We start from the raw sequence: 17,926 nt of genomic DNA on the forward strand, positions 1-17,926 counted from the left end.
CAAAAATAAATACATAAATAGAAAATGAAAGTAATAGCAATAGTAACAAAATAATAATTGAATAAATATATATATGCATAAAAAATAAATACATAAATAGAAAATGAAAATGATAACAATAGTAGTAAACCAATAATTATATATATATGTATGTATATATATATATATATATATATATATAGGTTTCACTTATATATATATATATACTTACATATATATATATATATACACTTATATATATATATATAGGTCTATATCAAAACTGTGAGATTATGCTGCCACTTCAGTATTTTTGATTCAATTTAACTTGTCTTTGCTTGTGGACCCCTGTTAATATAGACCTATATATATATATATATATATATATATATATATATATATATAAGTGTATATATATATATACTTACATATATATATATATATATATATATATATATATATATATATATATATATATATATATATATATATATTAACAGGGGTCCACAAGCAAAGACAAGTTAAATTGAATCAAAAATACTGAAGTGGGAGCGTAATCTCACAGTTTTGATAGCTTTCTTGTTTTTTTAGCATTAGATATTGACTTAAATCTTAAATCTCCAGTTCTTTCATTAAAACACAAAAGAAAGGTTTCACTTTGACGCTCCGGTATATTAGAGCTGAAGAGACATCATGCCTATTGCGTCTCTGCTCGCTGTCTGCCAGACAACACTGAGGGCAAAGGGGACTCACGTCGCCGTTTGCTCCTGGTACCTAAACACATTGTTAAAAGCCGCTTGATAACGCTCATGAATTACCGCTTTGTTTATCTGAAGCTTGTAAGGACCAGTGTCCAGTGAGCATCTGCTTCACACAGCATCTGATCTGAACACAGCGGTGAGTGATTTTATATATCGCGCTTTGAGCTGCTCACAGACAATTTGTTGACATTTTTTTTTACATTCAGCGCCATTTGCAGACAGGTACACCCACTGCCACTTTTATTGTTCCCACTCTGAAACGCACTGGTTTCACTACCGAAACCAAACCGGCGGGGAAACCAATTCTTGTTTGAATTAAGTGTCTAAATTGTGTGTTTGAAGGTATTGTGTCTGTGCTGCTGTGTGAATGAGAAGGTGTGATGCTTCGGTCTTTATAAACAGTTTCATATTTTTCTTATTGAATCACTGTGTTGAAACTATGCCTTATAGGAAACGTTGTAAATAATTTGTTATATTGTCATAATGATTATCGCGCTCTTCGTAATAACGCAGCCAGCAGTCTTCATGTTATCATCAGTGATAGAGTGGGAGCAGAATATAGGATCATCATGGAGACTGTTGACTGTGTACAATCAGCAGTGAGTCCGGAGCCATGCTTTGATCAATAAAGCGGCTAGGCCTATTGCAATATAAATATTATTATTGTTATTCATAGCACAAAAACAGCACCAACCATATCCTACAGAATGCATTTAAAAAACTCCCCCTTGCTTGTATTGATTGGATTGTCATATCAGGTGTGAATAATAGATTCAGTTAGAACAATGAACCACTTAGGGCTGGGCGATATGGACCAAAAGTCATATCCTGATATATTTAGGCTAAATGTCGATATGCGATATATATCCCGATATTTTTATCACAAAGTGAGAGCAAATGTTCAGTCAAAGCCAAAGCCAAATATGACATGTCACAAGTAGTTTTATTGAAACTTTTTATTTAAGTGAACATAATGAATTTTTCCACATCAAAGCCCCATAAAGCGCACATTTAAATAAAAATAAAAAAATAAAAAAATGTTTTAATTAAATTAAAATAGTGTATGAAATAAAATAGGCCAATCTTTTCCCAAAATAAATAATTATAGGAGAAAAAAATAATGAACATTACAGAATAACTAAATATGGCAAACCCTAGTAAGGGCAGCATTTATATATAAAGAAAGAAAAAAAATTATATCAACATATGCGATATGGTCTAATTCCACATCACATTTAAAAATATCTTTTATATCGATATATTGCCCAGCCCTAGAACCACTCAACGCAGATTTAAATGATTCAAAAAACCCTTCACCACATTCACTGGGAAACATAAAATGCTTTCATAGTGTGGGGCAAATATTCCAGCTACTGTAAGTTAATAAATGAGCTCCATGACAAACTGGGAAGGTTTACTGTACATGCACCTGGATGTGAGGGAGGGGGCGAGTCACACAGTGCTGGAATATAACCAAGTACATTTACTCAAATATTACACTTTTGAGGTACTTATACTTTACTTGAGTGTTTCCACATATGCAAATTTATACTTAAGAGGCAAATATTGTACTTTTTATTCACTACATTTAACTGCCACCTTTCGTTACTTTTCAGGTGGAGATTGAACATAAGTCAAGTCAAACTTTATTTATAGAGCACATTTAAAAACAACCTCAGTTGACCAAAGTGCTGTACAGTTATTAAAATACTATAAAAATCATACACAAATATAGTAATAAATAAAAACAATGAAAACAATAAAATACTAAAAACAATAAAATTGTAATAAAAACTCAATCTAAAAACAGAGTTAATAAAAAAAATAAAAGAGTAAAAAGTAAAATATCAATTTTAAGTGATTACACATGTTTATAAATGTAATCATATAAAAGTATATTAAGTAGTTAAAAATAGCCCTATACCTGGACATCAGCAAAATGCTGCTTACATAAATACATAAAAAATGAAAATCTTTAGTCTATACATACTATATAACAATCTCAGTGGGGTCTTTCTTCATTACGAGTACTTTTTTATGCTTTCAGTATATTTGATGCTGATACTTTTGTACTTTTGCTAGAAATTTTTGAATGCAGGACTTTTACTTGTAGTGGAGTAATTTCACAGTGTGGTATTAGTACTTTTACTTGAGTAAGGGATCTAAATACTTATAGTTTACATTACTTACTTTATTTTAGTTTCCCTGGCACACAGTGGTACTCTCATGGTCTCGTGAGTCTGGACCGAGAGGGAAACACTGAGGAGCGTCCCTATTGTCCTGGAGCTTTCGTTTAAAAAACTCATTGTTTGAAAGGCTACGCAGCTGTGTTCTTGGATGAGAACAAAAAAATACAAAGAGTTATAAACAGTAATATCTTTTAGCCATGTCCTGCGTCACCTGTGAGAATGGGTGTGCATTTATTTATTCACTTATTTTTTCTGTTAAAAGAAGGCTTGCTCCTCTATTCTCTTTAATTCGGGAGTTGCAGAAGAAAAATGTTTTGTTTGTCTCCTCTGTTCAGTGACAGTGCTCTTGCTACATATTGCGTAAGTAGATGCCAAATTAGGGGCATCTGACTTTTCCCCCACTAATTGAGCCACAGTTATAGTGCTGTTTGACTCTACAGTTATATCTCAGTAGTAGCAGCCTTGAGTTTAAGACCCAGGTCAAGAATTGCTCACTTCAATGGATTCAAACAACTAACTTTTGGGCAAATGCTGCTTTTTTCATGTCAGTTTGTTTGACTTGTGTGAATTATTCAATTCCAGTTGCAAAGAGGTGTTTTGTTTTAAGGGAGCAGGGTTATGGGGGATACTGGATATGGGTCAGTGACAAATAAGGGTTGGCAAGATGTCAAATGGTGTAACCACAAAATAATGATAAATATTAAATACTTAATCGACCTACATTGTATTTTATATTATTTTTATTATTATTTATAATTTTATTTAATAATAATAATAATAATGATAATAATAATAATAATAATTTAATTATTTATTTATTATATTTATTATTATTTTATTTTTTATATATTAGTGGACTTATACATATAATAACTTAATTTTAAAAAACATTTTTTTGTGAAATGCATTTTTTTTGTATTTCTACTTTTACACATTTTGTCAATATTGAGCAGAACATGTTCTAAATACAACCATATTTTTCTAAAGTTTTGACAATTTATGTAAAATTTGTTATATACCATAGTGTTGCAATGTAAACGTGGATTGTATTTTTTTTTTTCTCATTTTAGTTCACATTTATTTTCCTGTATATAATCAGATTTTTATGGGAAGAAAATTACTGGTTACACCAACTGACACTGAGTTAGATCACGTCATTGACCCATATATCTGTCAGACTTATAGGAGTAGTAGACTAGTACTTATTAGGAAAAAAGTACTAGTCAACTGTTGTAAGGACCTCACATAACATCATGGTGGTAAACTCTAGTCTTGTTGGACTGCTGGTTGACTGAAGGTCATTATATTTTTCCTGTTGGCTGACTATTTTGTATGGTTTTGACAACATTATTGCCTCTGCAGGTTATGTATAATATGTCTTCTTAGCTAATGTTGTTGTTTTCTGTTACAGATCAGCTTCTCTTACACTAGATTTCCACTCATAAAATTGTCTGCCATACGGCGAGAAAAGTTTTGTTAGCATTGTTTTTTTGTGAGCTCTTTAACTGCATTCATGGACAGAATATAGGCTAATAAAAGTACTTGCTTGATGAATATTATATATGTATGTATATATATATATATATATATATATATATATATATATATATATATATATATATATCAGCTCCATTAATGATGCCCACAACTATGCAGAAAAATGGCTGCTTGGACTCCATGTTTAACAGTTATCATATTTATTAACAGGCAAATGAATAAACAGAGATAAACCAACTAAGCAACACAGAAAAAGGAAGCAGCTAAATCTTCAGGGTTTTAAGGCCAAAATAACAAACAAAAGTCAATCACTATCTGGAAAATAAGATTCAGCTAAACCTACCACAAACAACAACAAAACAGACAATGCTGAGCTCCCTAAATAAGCAAAAACAGGAGAAAACAGGTTTACAAAAACGGCAGAGAACCCCTAAAAGGCTTCCAGACACTCTAGGCAAACAAGTTGACTCAGTATGTAGCTGTAACACAAAAACACCATCGAGCCGTTAAGAGCATCTACAGTAAAAACTACAAACAGTCAACCAAACAGGTCAGTGGTAAGAGAGAGGGAAGACAACAGCAGAAATAACAGAAAACACACCTGTCCTCCAGAAAGAGGCTCGAGACAGTCAATGGCCGTAACACTACTCTGAGTTGATTGATCTAACTCAGATCAGCTTTTCTGGAACCAAAAACTCAGAGTTTCCCATCTGAGGGTAAATCATCTCTGTGTTCAGGGATAGACTGAGAGTTTGTTGAACCTACTTGGAACAGGCCCCTGATCAGCACTGATGACCACAGAGTCACCATCTCTTTCATTATCTGATTAAACAAACAAAGTAGTTTTTGGTAAAGTGAAGGCAGATAACTTTAACCTTTGGCAGTAAGCCAGTGGGACTGACAAGCTTACTGACACTTCTAGTGTCTCAGCGGAGAGTCCCGCCCCTGAGAGTACGGTTGGTAAACAGTTCTGAGGTGTTATCACAGATATAGTACAGGTTCAGGGAGATCACCATGGCCTGTTGTCTTCTGCACAATATTGCATTGAATAATGGTGTGCCCCCACTCCACACACCACCACCTGAACAACAGACGGGGTGTTAAAACCCAACAGCAACTCACTTTACTTTTCTTTACCCATGTCAGCAGATCACTGAGGTCACATTGTGAAATGACCTGGGGTCTGTTCCAAGTAGCATCCATCCATCCATCCATTCTCGTCCGTTTATCCGGGGCCGGGTCGCGGGGGCAGCAGGCTAAGCAGGGCATTCCAGAAAACCCTGAGTTTGTTAACCCTGAAATGAGAGAATCTCTGGGTTTCCTGTTCCAGAAAGGGAGGTAACTTCAGCTCTGGCTGAGTTGCCGCAGTAACTGACTCTGAGGGCACTTTCACACCTATCTCGTTTGGTCCGGACTTTAGGACTTTTCAGTTTGACCCGAACCTAAATTCCAGGTGTGAAAGGTGCCGTGGACCACGATCCGCACCAAAGGACCAAAGTTTGGTCCGACCAAAAGAGGTGGTCTCAGTCCGGACCAAACGAACCAAGGTCCCAACCTTTTGCAGTGTGAAAACAACTTTTTTTATAGTTCGGACCTTCGTATCAATGAAAGGAAGTTTTTTTCTTCCTCTGCTCTCGAATTACGGTACAGGAAGTTACGTCAAGCTAATCAGCCGTTACAGCAAAACACAATTAGCCTAGCAGACAAAATATATGACAAAATGAGGCGCGGCAGTACATGAGGAGCTGAGGAGATTAGATGCCTGATTGAAATCTGGTGGGACGACTTCATAAAGAGCCAACTGGAGAAAACACATAAAAATAAGGAGACTTTCAACTTGTTTTCTGAGAGGATGAGAGAGCGAGGTTTCGAGAGGACGGGAGAGCAGATGCCAGCCGGCCTAACAACGCAGCGTAACCAAAACAAAATGAGCCGTGGAAGTCCACAGGGAGATGACGTGTCCAGTAGAATTGTCTTGTAAAGTCCGTTATTCCTTCTGCAGTGTGAAACCAATACCAACAGGACCAAATGTAGACAATGTAACAGAACATGGACCTTGGTTCGGACCTTGGTTCACTAATCAGCAGGTTACTGTGAGTCAGGATCACAATCCTGTTTGGATATTAGTTTGCTACTCAGTGACTGTGTAAGGTTAACACTTTTATGCACATATGTCATGTATATGAACCCTCCACTCTGACTTGGGCTCTTATCACACTCTGCAAATTAATACACAGGTTTTCTATAAAAACCCTCATCTTTTCCCGTCTGATCCTGAAGCAGTTGCCATAGTGTGTCCAGATGCACCCTTCTCTGGTCCTGTTGATAAAGAGCTGAGTTTATTGGCACAGCCTTATGTCAGGATCTGAGACCCTGAATTCATGTGCTTGGTACCCTGGTAGTTTCCTTATGGAACATTACCGTATTTCCTCACAATCTATAATTTACCTCAACAACATTCTCTGGCCTGAGATCTGCAACATAACACCGTGGACGTGCTCTTATGTCAGAGCAAATTATTTGCGTTGCATTTTCTTTTTTAGAGTTGTTTTTTTTAAATAATATGGGCGATGCGGAGCGGATCACAAAAGCTCTGGTTTGCAGAGTGAAAAGGAAAGTGACCCTGGCACTCAAACATCTCCTGCACATTGAAATAGCCACTGAATTATATATATATATATATATATATATATACAGTACAGGCCAAAAGTTTGGACACACCTTCTCATTCAATGCGTTTCCTTTATTTTCATGACTATTGACATTGTAAATTCATCAAAACTATTAATGAACACATGTGGAATTATGTACTTAACAAAAAAGTGTGAAATAACTGAAAACATGTCTTATATTCTAGTAAACAAAGGGTGGTTACTTTGAGGAATCTAAAATACAAGACATGTTTTCAGTTATTTCACACTTTTTTTGTTAAGTACATAATTCCATATGTGTTCATTCATAGTTTTGATGCCTTCAGTGAGAATCTACAATGTAAATTGTCATGAAAATAAAGAAAAAACGAATTGAATGAGAAGGTGTGTCCAAATTTTTGGCCTGTACTGTATATGTATATATATATATATATATATATATATATATATAAAGTGAAATAAGTCATGGGTCTATTACACCTCAGTCCTACCTGTTAGAACTGTGTTCTTTTATTTCATTTTCAGCTGATCCACGTCTGTCTTTCGCCGGCAGGATTACAACTTAATGAATAAAATTTAGGTTAAATTCCATTTCACCAGTTTTCACCTAAAATATTATACTTGTCATTAAATGTAATTCTTCTCTCTCCTTTGCAGCTGCAACCTCTTTTTTTCTAAAAAGTGTTCTAACTCACCGTACATTCATGTTAGGATTTCTAATTCAACCATTTGTTTTAGCTGTTGCCATGGTGAATCATAATATTGCGGCTCCATTAATGCTGCCTTTTTATAGTAGTGGTGCACACGTGTAACTCAGAGTGAACCTGCTCTGAGTTGATTGAACTAACTCAGATCAGCTTTTCTTAAAACAAAAACTCAGAGCTTCCCATCTGAGGGTAAATCAGCTCAGAGTTCAGAGATAGACTGAGAGGTTGTTCAACCTTCTACTTGAAACGGGGCCCTGACCCTTTCCTTAGGGCATTTAATAAAATGTTTTTTATGATTATTGTTTGAATTTATTGTCATATATTAAGGGATGTCTCACAAACATTTTGAGCCCTCTCCACACGTTCTGTAATTTGGTTGTGGTTAATTCTGCACAATTTACAGCATTGTGACGTTAAAACATGAGGTTTCCAGCAGTGTTATGTCTGTAGAAGACTTAAATGTATTTGGTGGGGTGAAATGCATCAGAATACATGTGGGAGTGTTGCAATGCAACACGTTGATTTTTAAAAAAACTTTATTGAAGATTTGGACAGATAAACTCAACTTCTCATGAAAGCCACATATAGGTTTACGCTCCCAAATACTTTTTGAATTTCATTTCTATCTGCCACAGAGGCTGAAAAATCTATTATTTAGTAGGAAGTGTTGACACTTCTGTTGAATTTCCAGAAAAACTTCAGGTTTTAGGGGGTTAATAAGTGTGCAGCCCCTCAAAGGGCTTTGTAGTTTATCATGGTACATCTGATTATATTTTGATATTTTTCTAACACTACAATTCTAGAGTTTAAATCGTTCACTTAAACTGCGTAACCCTAACCTTTCAGTGTATTTTTTCTTTAATTATATTCTACTTAACTGCACACTGAGTTTTTTCCATCGCTGTCTCTGATGGGGAGTGACCCTATACTGCCCTCTCCTGACAAAGATGGCCTGTTGGGGCTCAGCCGCTTTTGTGTTTTCTGGCTTTTTTCTTCACTTGTGTTGTTCATCACATATTCAACTCTGATTTCATGTGGGTCAGACGAACACACAGTTTCTGGGTTGTTTCCAGAGCAGAGTGGCTCTGTGTGGACTCAGCAATGACTGATAGACATCCAGCTTCCTCTGGCCTCCACATCAGCACACAGCAGCCTTTAATCCCACACAGGGCCCGATTAATTTTAAAGCCGCTTTCAGTCCTTAAGCTCACTTTCAGCACTCTGACACAAGCTATCACGCAGCCAGAAATACAGATATGCTTAAGTATGTTTTTACTCTTTACAAACACATTTCGGTGTTGACCTTTAAACCAAACCTTACTTTGAGTCCAAATCTTAGAATCTATTTGACGTCTTGAACTGGTTGGCCTACCTGAAGTAATAATCACATCATCTGAGCATTTGGATGTTTTGGTGCTCAGGGATGAAAGCATTTTCCAGCACTTGAGCATCAGAAAATTGTCTGAAATGTTAAGAGATGGATAAAGAAATGAAAAAAGTATGTTTTCTGCATTGTCTGCAGTGTTTGATGATATTTGTATTGTTGCTGGATGGAATCGCGCTTAGTGTAAAAACATTTTTCACCATTAGAAACTCCTCTACAGTGAAGCATTGTTGTGTAAAGTAGCCATGGAGTAATTGTCCCAAAAGAAATTACTTCTGATTTTGTCCAGCTCTTTTTCTTCTTAAAAAAAAATGTAAGCCCAACCACTTCAGACTATAACAACATCAAAATGATCAGAGTTGTGACACTCTGACAATGCTGCCTCTACAGGTCACTTTTGGGACTTTAGACATCGAGGACCCTTATTTCCCAGCAGTAAACTATTAAGTCACAAGATATATTTGCAATTATTACACTGCAAAAAGGTGTGTCTAAAAACAAGATAAAAAAACTAAATCTGAGGGAAATGGACAGATAATTTCACTTGACAAGATTTCTGAAATTAAGATTATTAAATCTAGAAATAAGCATGTTGTACGCTCAAAATAAGAAATTAACTCTTAAAACAAGATCAATTATCTAACACTTTGAAATCTAAGGGTTTTTTTATCTTGGTAAGAAACAAATAATGCTGCTTTAAATTATCTTGTTTTAAGAGTTAATTTCTTATTTTAGGCATACAACATGCTTATTTCTAGATTTAACAATCTTAATTTAAGAAATATTGTCAAGTGCAATTATCTGTCCATGCAGCAAGATAATTTCCCTCAGATTTAGTGTTTTTATCTTGTTTTTAGACAACCCTTTTTTGCAGTGTATAACATGACATGCATCCACATCTGAAAATACTCCTTATGCTATGATAAAAACTGAACTAGAGAAAAAAACTGAAAACTAAAAAACTAAAAACTGAACTAGAGAAAAGTTATGTATAGTGTTTTCTAAGCCAATTTTTAATGCTGTATTTGTCTCTGTTAGATTTTTATGATTTCCCATGAGCCCCCTGTGATTGGCTCTTGGTCCCTCCTTTGCCACTCAATTTAAAGAATCCCAGAACCGCCCCTGCAAGGTGAAAAAAGTTTTTTTTTTCAGCAAATGGCTCATTTCACTAATGAACAGACCTTAAGCTAAAAAGAAGGTGCTGTGATGCTTATCTGGACTGAAAAGCTGCAGACTCTTGGGTTCTCTGGGACACCTGCTCCAAACTGTTGCCTCATACAATATGCTGACTGAATAATCAACCATGAGAACATGAACTACAGTACCTGTTTGTATGTTTAGTTCTTGTTATACACTCCTCGGTACACCTGGAGCTGTGTAGCCCACGCTCTTACTTTTCTCTGCCCTGTCAGCACTTGTGAGGCTGTGCCAGCATCCACTCAGCACTGCAGGCTGCCAGCAGCTCCTGAAACTTCATGTGGTGGCAAGCTGTGAATTCTGTCCACCCTCAATCTGCCAGCAGACCTTTAAGTGTTCTATCAGGTACCATAAACATATTAAACATTTCAGGATACACAGTAATGGGTGTAAAACATGTAACAGTATTGAGTTTGTTCAACTCAGCCCCTATTTAAAGCTTTTCCATTTAAACCGTTTCAGTGTGCTTCACTCAGTCACACAACATATTGTTCAGAAACGACTAAAGGCTGTAATAAATGGTACGTCGGTCAGTATGATGATTCGTACAAATCAGCATACTATAAAAATAAGAAAACAATCACTCAGGAAGCCCATCGTTTAATCACACAATGACCACTTTTGAAATTTTGAACTATTTTCCTTTCACAACATCTTAACAGCGTCATCTTTCAGAGTAGTGGAAAGACATTCGAAATCCAAATATTAGTTTTACCCTCTCCAATGCTTTATCTGTTTGCGTCTGTAGATTTCTCCAAAAGTTTGAGAGCATGAGATAACCTAATATATACAAAATATTTAAGTAATCATCTGTGGAACTTTCATAGTGATATCTAATAGTTACATTTTTGTAGTGTCTTGCAAAATGAGAAAACATAAAACATACCATACCATCTTTCAGAGGCAGTAGCGACTGTAAACGCTTTTTTAAAAGCTACAGTCAGTGCGTTTACATGCACAGTTTAATCAAGCTATGCTTAAAAATCGATTTTATCATCTAATCGGACTTCTGTCCTTGTCCTAGTTTACATGCAACTGAGAAAATCGAATAACTGACGGGAACGTTTCCTCCTCCTCAACACTGGGTGGCGATATGCGTCATTTCGGCGGGTTAATACGGCGCCCTTTCCGATTGACCTCAGTTTAACACTTTGTGCCCTCGCTACTGACTGGCTGTGACCGGCTAATGTGACCGGTTACTGTGACCGGCAAATGTGACTGTGACCGGCTACTGTGACCGGCTAATGTGACTGTGACCGGCTAATGTGACCGGCTACTGTGACCGGCTACTGTGACCGGCAAATATGACTGCGACCAGCTAATGTGACCGGTTTCTGTGACCGGTTACTGTGACCGGCAAATGTGACTGTGACCGGCTAATGTGACCGGCTAATGTGACCGGTTTCTGTGACCGGTTACTGTGACTGGCAAATGTGACTGTGACTGGCTACTGTGACCGGCTAATGTGACTGGCTTCTGTGGCCGGTTACTGTGGCCGCCTAATGTGACAGGTTTCTGTGACCAGCTGCAGCTAATGTGACCGGCTTTCTTAGATGTTTTTGTTCTGGGGTCAAACGCCAGCGTGGGGGTAGAGCATGGGAGCATGCGCACATGCGTTGTCTTGTCATACATGCCGCCGTAAATCCTATTCCAATCGCATTATCTGGGTGTCTTAATCGGAGTTGGAGAACTCCGACATTAGTCGGACTAACACGTTTACATGCACTTCAGTTGTCCAGTTATAGTCAGATTAAGGCAATAATTAATAGTAATAAATAGTTTTTTGAAGTGTCATGTAAACATACTGAGTGATGATTCAGGGGTCATATGAAACTATCAATGAACCAAGGAATCCAATGATGCCACTCTTGTCATGGTATCTTGTAAGGAATAACACTCCAAAATTAGGCTAAGTTTTAGCAGGGGAAAAACTGGCATGCAAAAGAGTTCCTTGACTCATAATAAAGATGAATAAAGATGAGTTCTGTTCAACATTGTAAATTGATGTCAACTTGGGTGACTGCATCCGAAAGTAGTTGTTTTTACCCTCCTTTACCCAAACCTTAGTCAAGTGGGGTTTTTTGCACAAGGTTAGCGGTTTCCTGTGAACTTATTTATTAAATTTATTTTGAAAAGCCACTATGCAAGTAACTAGCAGAAAGTGACACACCATCCCCAACACGAGCCGAAACTGAAGCAGGTGTGAAGGGGTTCCATGTGCGTTGGTATCAGACACTGAGGGCTGTGACACAACTTTGGTATGTCACGAGTTGGGATGACAAAATGTTGAGGCACTGTATGAGACAATTTCAGAAAAATTATTATTTGCATTTTATCAGTTTACATATGATGTAATTGTCCGTGATGACGACTTTAGTGAAGATCCAACCAATTTTTTTAGATTGTGCTTGAATGTAGGTAATTCCTAAGGGTTCAGTTTCCTTTTCTTGGTATTGTACATAAAACAGATATGAGATTTAATTACCAGAAGGTTCGATTGTAAAGAAGCTTATTGTTGCACAGCTTATCAAACATCGCTGTTTTTCTTTTCTTGAATCTTCCTCTGTGCCATAGACTGTTGTGGTGTTTCAGTTGCCAGCTGATGCAGCTTGTGCAGTCGCCCACCTTCACTACTGTGATGAAGTGGCTGTGAACAGGCCAGAGAATGGTAATGTGAGCAGACAGCTCTCATATGGTCACTTTACCTCTGAGCCAAGTCCTGCTTCTGGTGTGAGGGGATGATGAACAGAGCAAGTGATCATGACAGGCTGACAAGATGATGCATGTTATATCAGACGGGAGAGAATCCTCGTGGTCCCTGGGGTTAATGTGTTGCTATTAGCACCAAGTGAAAGTGAGACCTTAACCTTGTGACGATAAAAGGCATTGGTGAGATACCCAATAACTTAGCCTACAATTATTATTTTTTTTATTTTTTTGGGGCATTTTTCCTGCTTTATTAGATAGTGACACATAGAAAGAGGGAGACAGAGAGCAAGACGTGCGGCAAAGGGAACTCAGGCTGGATTCGAACCCTCAGCCTTAATGGTACGTGCTCTACCAGTTTGAGCCTAACATAGCCTACAATTCTAACATTTTCTAAGGATCATAGTGTGATGTGATGGAGGCACAATTGGATTGTATTTTTATTTGCTTTTTCTTTTTTTTTTTATTTCTTTTTTTTTTTTTAAGATGTTTTTTTGGGCATTTTGTAGCTCTATTGAGAGAGAGATAATGAGAGTGAAAGGGGGAGACAGAGGGGAAGACATGCGGGAAAGGGCTCTGAGCCGGATTCGAACCCGGGCCGCCCGCTTACGAGGACTGGGCCTCTGTGGTACGCGCTCTACCAGGTGTGCCACCGGGAACGCCCTTTTATTCGCTTTTTCAATTATCAAAGTTATTCTTACAATAATTAATTTTTAATTATTATTATTATTTTTTTTATTATCTTTTTTATTTATTTATTTATTTTTATTTATTTATTTATTTTCTCTTTTCCTTTCCTCTTCCCTCTCTTCTTGCGTTAGTGCTTCTTGCTTTGTTTGCCTATTTATTTTCATTGTGTTATACATATATGTTAGCCATGTTATATATATTTATGTAAAATTATCGGCATCCACATATACACATGCACACACACGCACACACACCTGTGACATCGTTGTACATTTGTGTTTTTCTTTGTTGTTGTCGTCTGCGCTGTATGTCTGCTGTCTCTACTTGTGGTCCACAAGGTGTAGTGTATTTGTCCCTCATGTCACCTTGTTTGCTACGTCATTTCACCAATTTAAAAAAAAAAAAAGTTATTCATTTATTCTTTCAAGTGACGTGAGCTAGGCCTGTCACGATAATTACTATATTGACTTATCATTCAATATATAAAAATACACACAATCGTTTTTTTCTGGACTTAATATATTGTCGTTTACATGTGTGACCTTTTGTGCTTTTTTGTGTTGTGTTTAAAGTGATGCTGCAAATGTTTGACAGACGGTACGAATTGCTGGAAAAAAAACTATATTTCCCAAGCAGCCATTCCAGCTGTTTAAATAATATTAAATAATATATTATATAGTTATATAGTATTATATAGGTTTATCTCAGTGCAGTTATTTGTTAACAGAGCCTGAAAGTCTATTTTATTTGTTTTGGTTGTAGTTTATTTATTTATGTTTTATTTATCTAGGATATTTTAATATTTATATTCCACATTTCAATTCCGATGTTTAATATTCTCGAGATTTAAAACTGCATTGCTCTGGAAAAGGATGTACTTATTATTCTCCAATATCGTTATAAAACTAAAATGACATCGATACAACAATACTATTGTTTACAGTGATAGTTTCTGAGAAAATATATCGTCCTAAAGAATGTGTTATCGTCACAGGCCTAGCCAAGTTCTGCTCATGTTTAGCTGGATTGTTGTTAATAAAGTCTTTGTGTATGAAAAATCTGTGAAGGATAAAGTTGCACTCAAGACCATACAAGGCAGGAGAGGCTGCACATGCTAAAGAGAAGGACTTCCAGTCAGTACTGTGTATGATTGGCTGCCTGCAGGGTTTCTCCAGCTCACTGAAACTCACTTGGTTGAAGAAGGAAAGTTTCTCTGCACTCATCAGAAATCTCAGTTCAATAAATGAGCAGAACTTTGTGACATGGCTTGTGGTTCAAAAGCTGATCGTGGTCCAGTCTGTGGATCTCGCCACATAAGTGGGGTGTGGAAATTTGAAGTTTCCAGTGCACAAAAAGACTTTTCACTGAAGTAGGAGACATGCTGTGTCCAGCAACTACACTTTTGATACCAAAAAACATTTGCAAGTTCATCGATAGCAATAATAATAATAATCAATACGGGGTTTCCTTCCTCTCTTATACATTCACCAGTGTTTTGAAGGGTCTTAAAACATGTTACATGTTGCCAACTAGTTGGCCATTAATTGCAGGTTCAATCCCTGCCTTGAAGTCAGACACTGAACCCTAGGGCTGGGCAATATGGACCAAAAGTCATATCCCGATATATTTAGGCTGAATATCGATATATACAATATATATCCTGATATTTTTATCACAAAGTGAGAGCAAAAGTTCAGTCAAAGTCAAAGCTAAATATGACATGTCAAAAGTAGTTTTATTAAGATTGTTTATTTAAGTGAACATAAATACTGTATAACAACAGGAGTACCTTTTTTACAAATCAAAGCTCCATAAAGTGCACATTTAAATAAAATAAAAAATCTTAAATAAAAATAGCCTATGAAATAAAATACACCAAAATAGGAATATATCGACATATGCGAAATGGTCTAATTCCATATCACATTTAAAAATATATCGATATATTTTTTATATCGCCCAGCCCTACTGAACCCCCAAAAACAATTCCTTATTCCTCTTTTCCATCTGGATAAAATAAGTCTAGAAATTGTAAGTAAATAAAAATCTACAGCATCAAATAAAATGTCCTCAAAAGTCCACTTTTCTGAAATGTAGAGTTGTTGCTCACTTTAGAAACAGCACCACCGTTCAAGGGCCAAAATGTGTGTTCTGGAGATAATATAGCAGGAAATGAACCCATGTTCTTGGCCTGTCTGATCTGAACGACCAAATTGTATTTTTTGACTTTCATGTGCTCTATCTCCACAGCTGTTGCCATGACAACAGACGAGGCGGAAAGTCACCAGAAGCAGCCGAGGCAGCAGGAGGAAGCCGGCCAGGAGGCCAGGCCGCCCTCACCGGAGAAGGAGCAGCTCCAGCCTCGCAACCGCAACTCTGCCGGCCGCGGCCTCTCTCGCCTCTTCTCCTCCTTCCTGAAGAGGCGCTCACAGTGTGAGAGTGAGGCGGGAGAGAAGGACGACAAGGAAGAAGAAGAAGCTAAAGCCCCCATCGCTGACCCTGAACCTGAACTGAGGACGGAGGGGGAGGTCGCCCTGGATCAGCACTCAGTGAGCAGTGCTGAGGCTCAGGTATCTGTATATCTGAAGCTATTTTTACACATCTGTTTTTTAATCTCATGACTTTAGACATCGATGATTTTCATGGTAGTGTATCTTCATTGTTTTTTTTTTCGGATCAGTTTCTCTCTCAGTTTATCGTTTCACTGAGGGATTTTAAAACTTTTTTTTTCTAGTAACTATCATGAGCATAAAGTAAATCCAGTAATACATTTTTGCAACAATTTTAAGAGCTTTTTCAAGTCTTGAATGAAGGGACATTTAAGTTTGTCCTTTTAAAAGGACTGTTGAGCTTGCAGTTACTCATGTTAAGTATTTATTGACGATTCAAGATTCAAGTCTTGTGTTCGCAAATTGCTCAGGTACCAGTTTATAAGGCCAGTGGGATTCTTCGGTTCTCTCAGTCAAGTAAAAAAAAAGAAAAATAGACACAAAACCCATTCCAGCCCATGTTATAGAGAATTGGAGTGGGGGGCATTGGATTTTTTGAAAGATGTTTTTTTTTTTTTTTTAGCAGTTTACAGAACAGAAGTTCTTGCCGTACAATCCAATTAAACATCACAACATTAATTTCCCATGGTGTTCCAAGGATCTTGGTGTGTTGATGTACAGTGGCAAAAATAAGTATGTGCACCCTTAGGAAATACCCATTTTTCTGTTGTAATTGGTCATAAAATGTGATTCAAGTCAGTATAGAGAAACACAGTGTGCTTGATAATACCACAACAACAATTATAATATTGCATGTCTTTATTGAACACATCCAATAAACATTCACAGTGCTGGTGGAAAAAAGTAAGTGAACCCTGACACTGACCCCATCAGGAGCTAACTGGAGTGAGGAGTTAGCAAACCTGGAGTCCAATCCATTTGAGTAGAGCTACTTTGGCTAATGCAGAGGCCCAGTCAGAGCTCAGACCTCCATCCAACAGAGATGCTGTGGAGTGAACAAGAGAACAGTTCACACCAGACATCCTGAGAATATGTCTGAGCTGAAGCTCTTCTGTAAGGAGGAATGGTCCAAAATATCTCCTGTGTTCAACTAATGCTAGGCTTACACCAAAAGATTTCCACAGTCCCAGACTAAAAAGACTGAGAGTCTTTAGTAAATCTAGGAGTTTTACTGGAGTCACAGCGCTCCCGTCATCTCCATCGTTAAGTTTAAGGTAGTAATCTGCTCTGTTTCATATTAGTCTTTTCCTAGTCTTGGGTTTGGATCATATCAAACGTGTTTGATATTATCTCAAGTCTCAGTGACGTAACACAATCACCAACCAATAGATGAGCGGGGGAAAGGTCCCCGGTTCCAGACCGGCCAGTAAAACCACTTCCACAGGAAAAAGGAACATCACAATAATGCTAGTAAGCTCAGTCTTAAATAAAAATAGAGTGACGTCATATATTTATGGCCACAAGCGGGATTTTTGTGGGCGCTGTTTCTTAGTAAAGAGAACAGTAAGGAGACCCAGTTACAATGTATAAGTAAATGTATACATGTACAAATAATCGATAATAAATAATCGATGATTAATGTATGATTAACTAAATAAAAGCTGATACAGCTGATAAATGATAACAATATTATTATAAATAAATAGGAAATAAAT

At 36.9% G+C, this 17,926-nt stretch overlaps 1 protein-coding gene across 1 annotated transcript in view; it reads left to right on the forward strand.

The window, feature by feature from the left end:
• Positions 1–632: 632 nt before the first annotated feature.
• Positions 633–17,926, forward strand: part of epb41a (erythrocyte membrane protein band 4.1a) — a 77,817-nt gene continuing 60,523 nt past the window's right edge. Inside the window, exons 1-2 of the mRNA XM_059349914.1 lie at positions 633–876; positions 16,012–16,331. Coding sequence (XP_059205897.1) covers positions 16,020–16,331 — 312 coding nt within the window. The 5' untranslated portion in view covers positions 633–876; positions 16,012–16,019. The remainder of the gene's footprint in view (positions 877–16,011; positions 16,332–17,926) is intronic.

This window comes from Centropristis striata, chromosome 14, assembly GCF_030273125.1.
Source record: "Centropristis striata isolate RG_2023a ecotype Rhode Island chromosome 14, C.striata_1.0, whole genome shotgun sequence".
NCBI classification, from domain to species: domain Eukaryota; kingdom Metazoa; phylum Chordata; class Actinopteri; order Perciformes; family Serranidae; genus Centropristis; species Centropristis striata.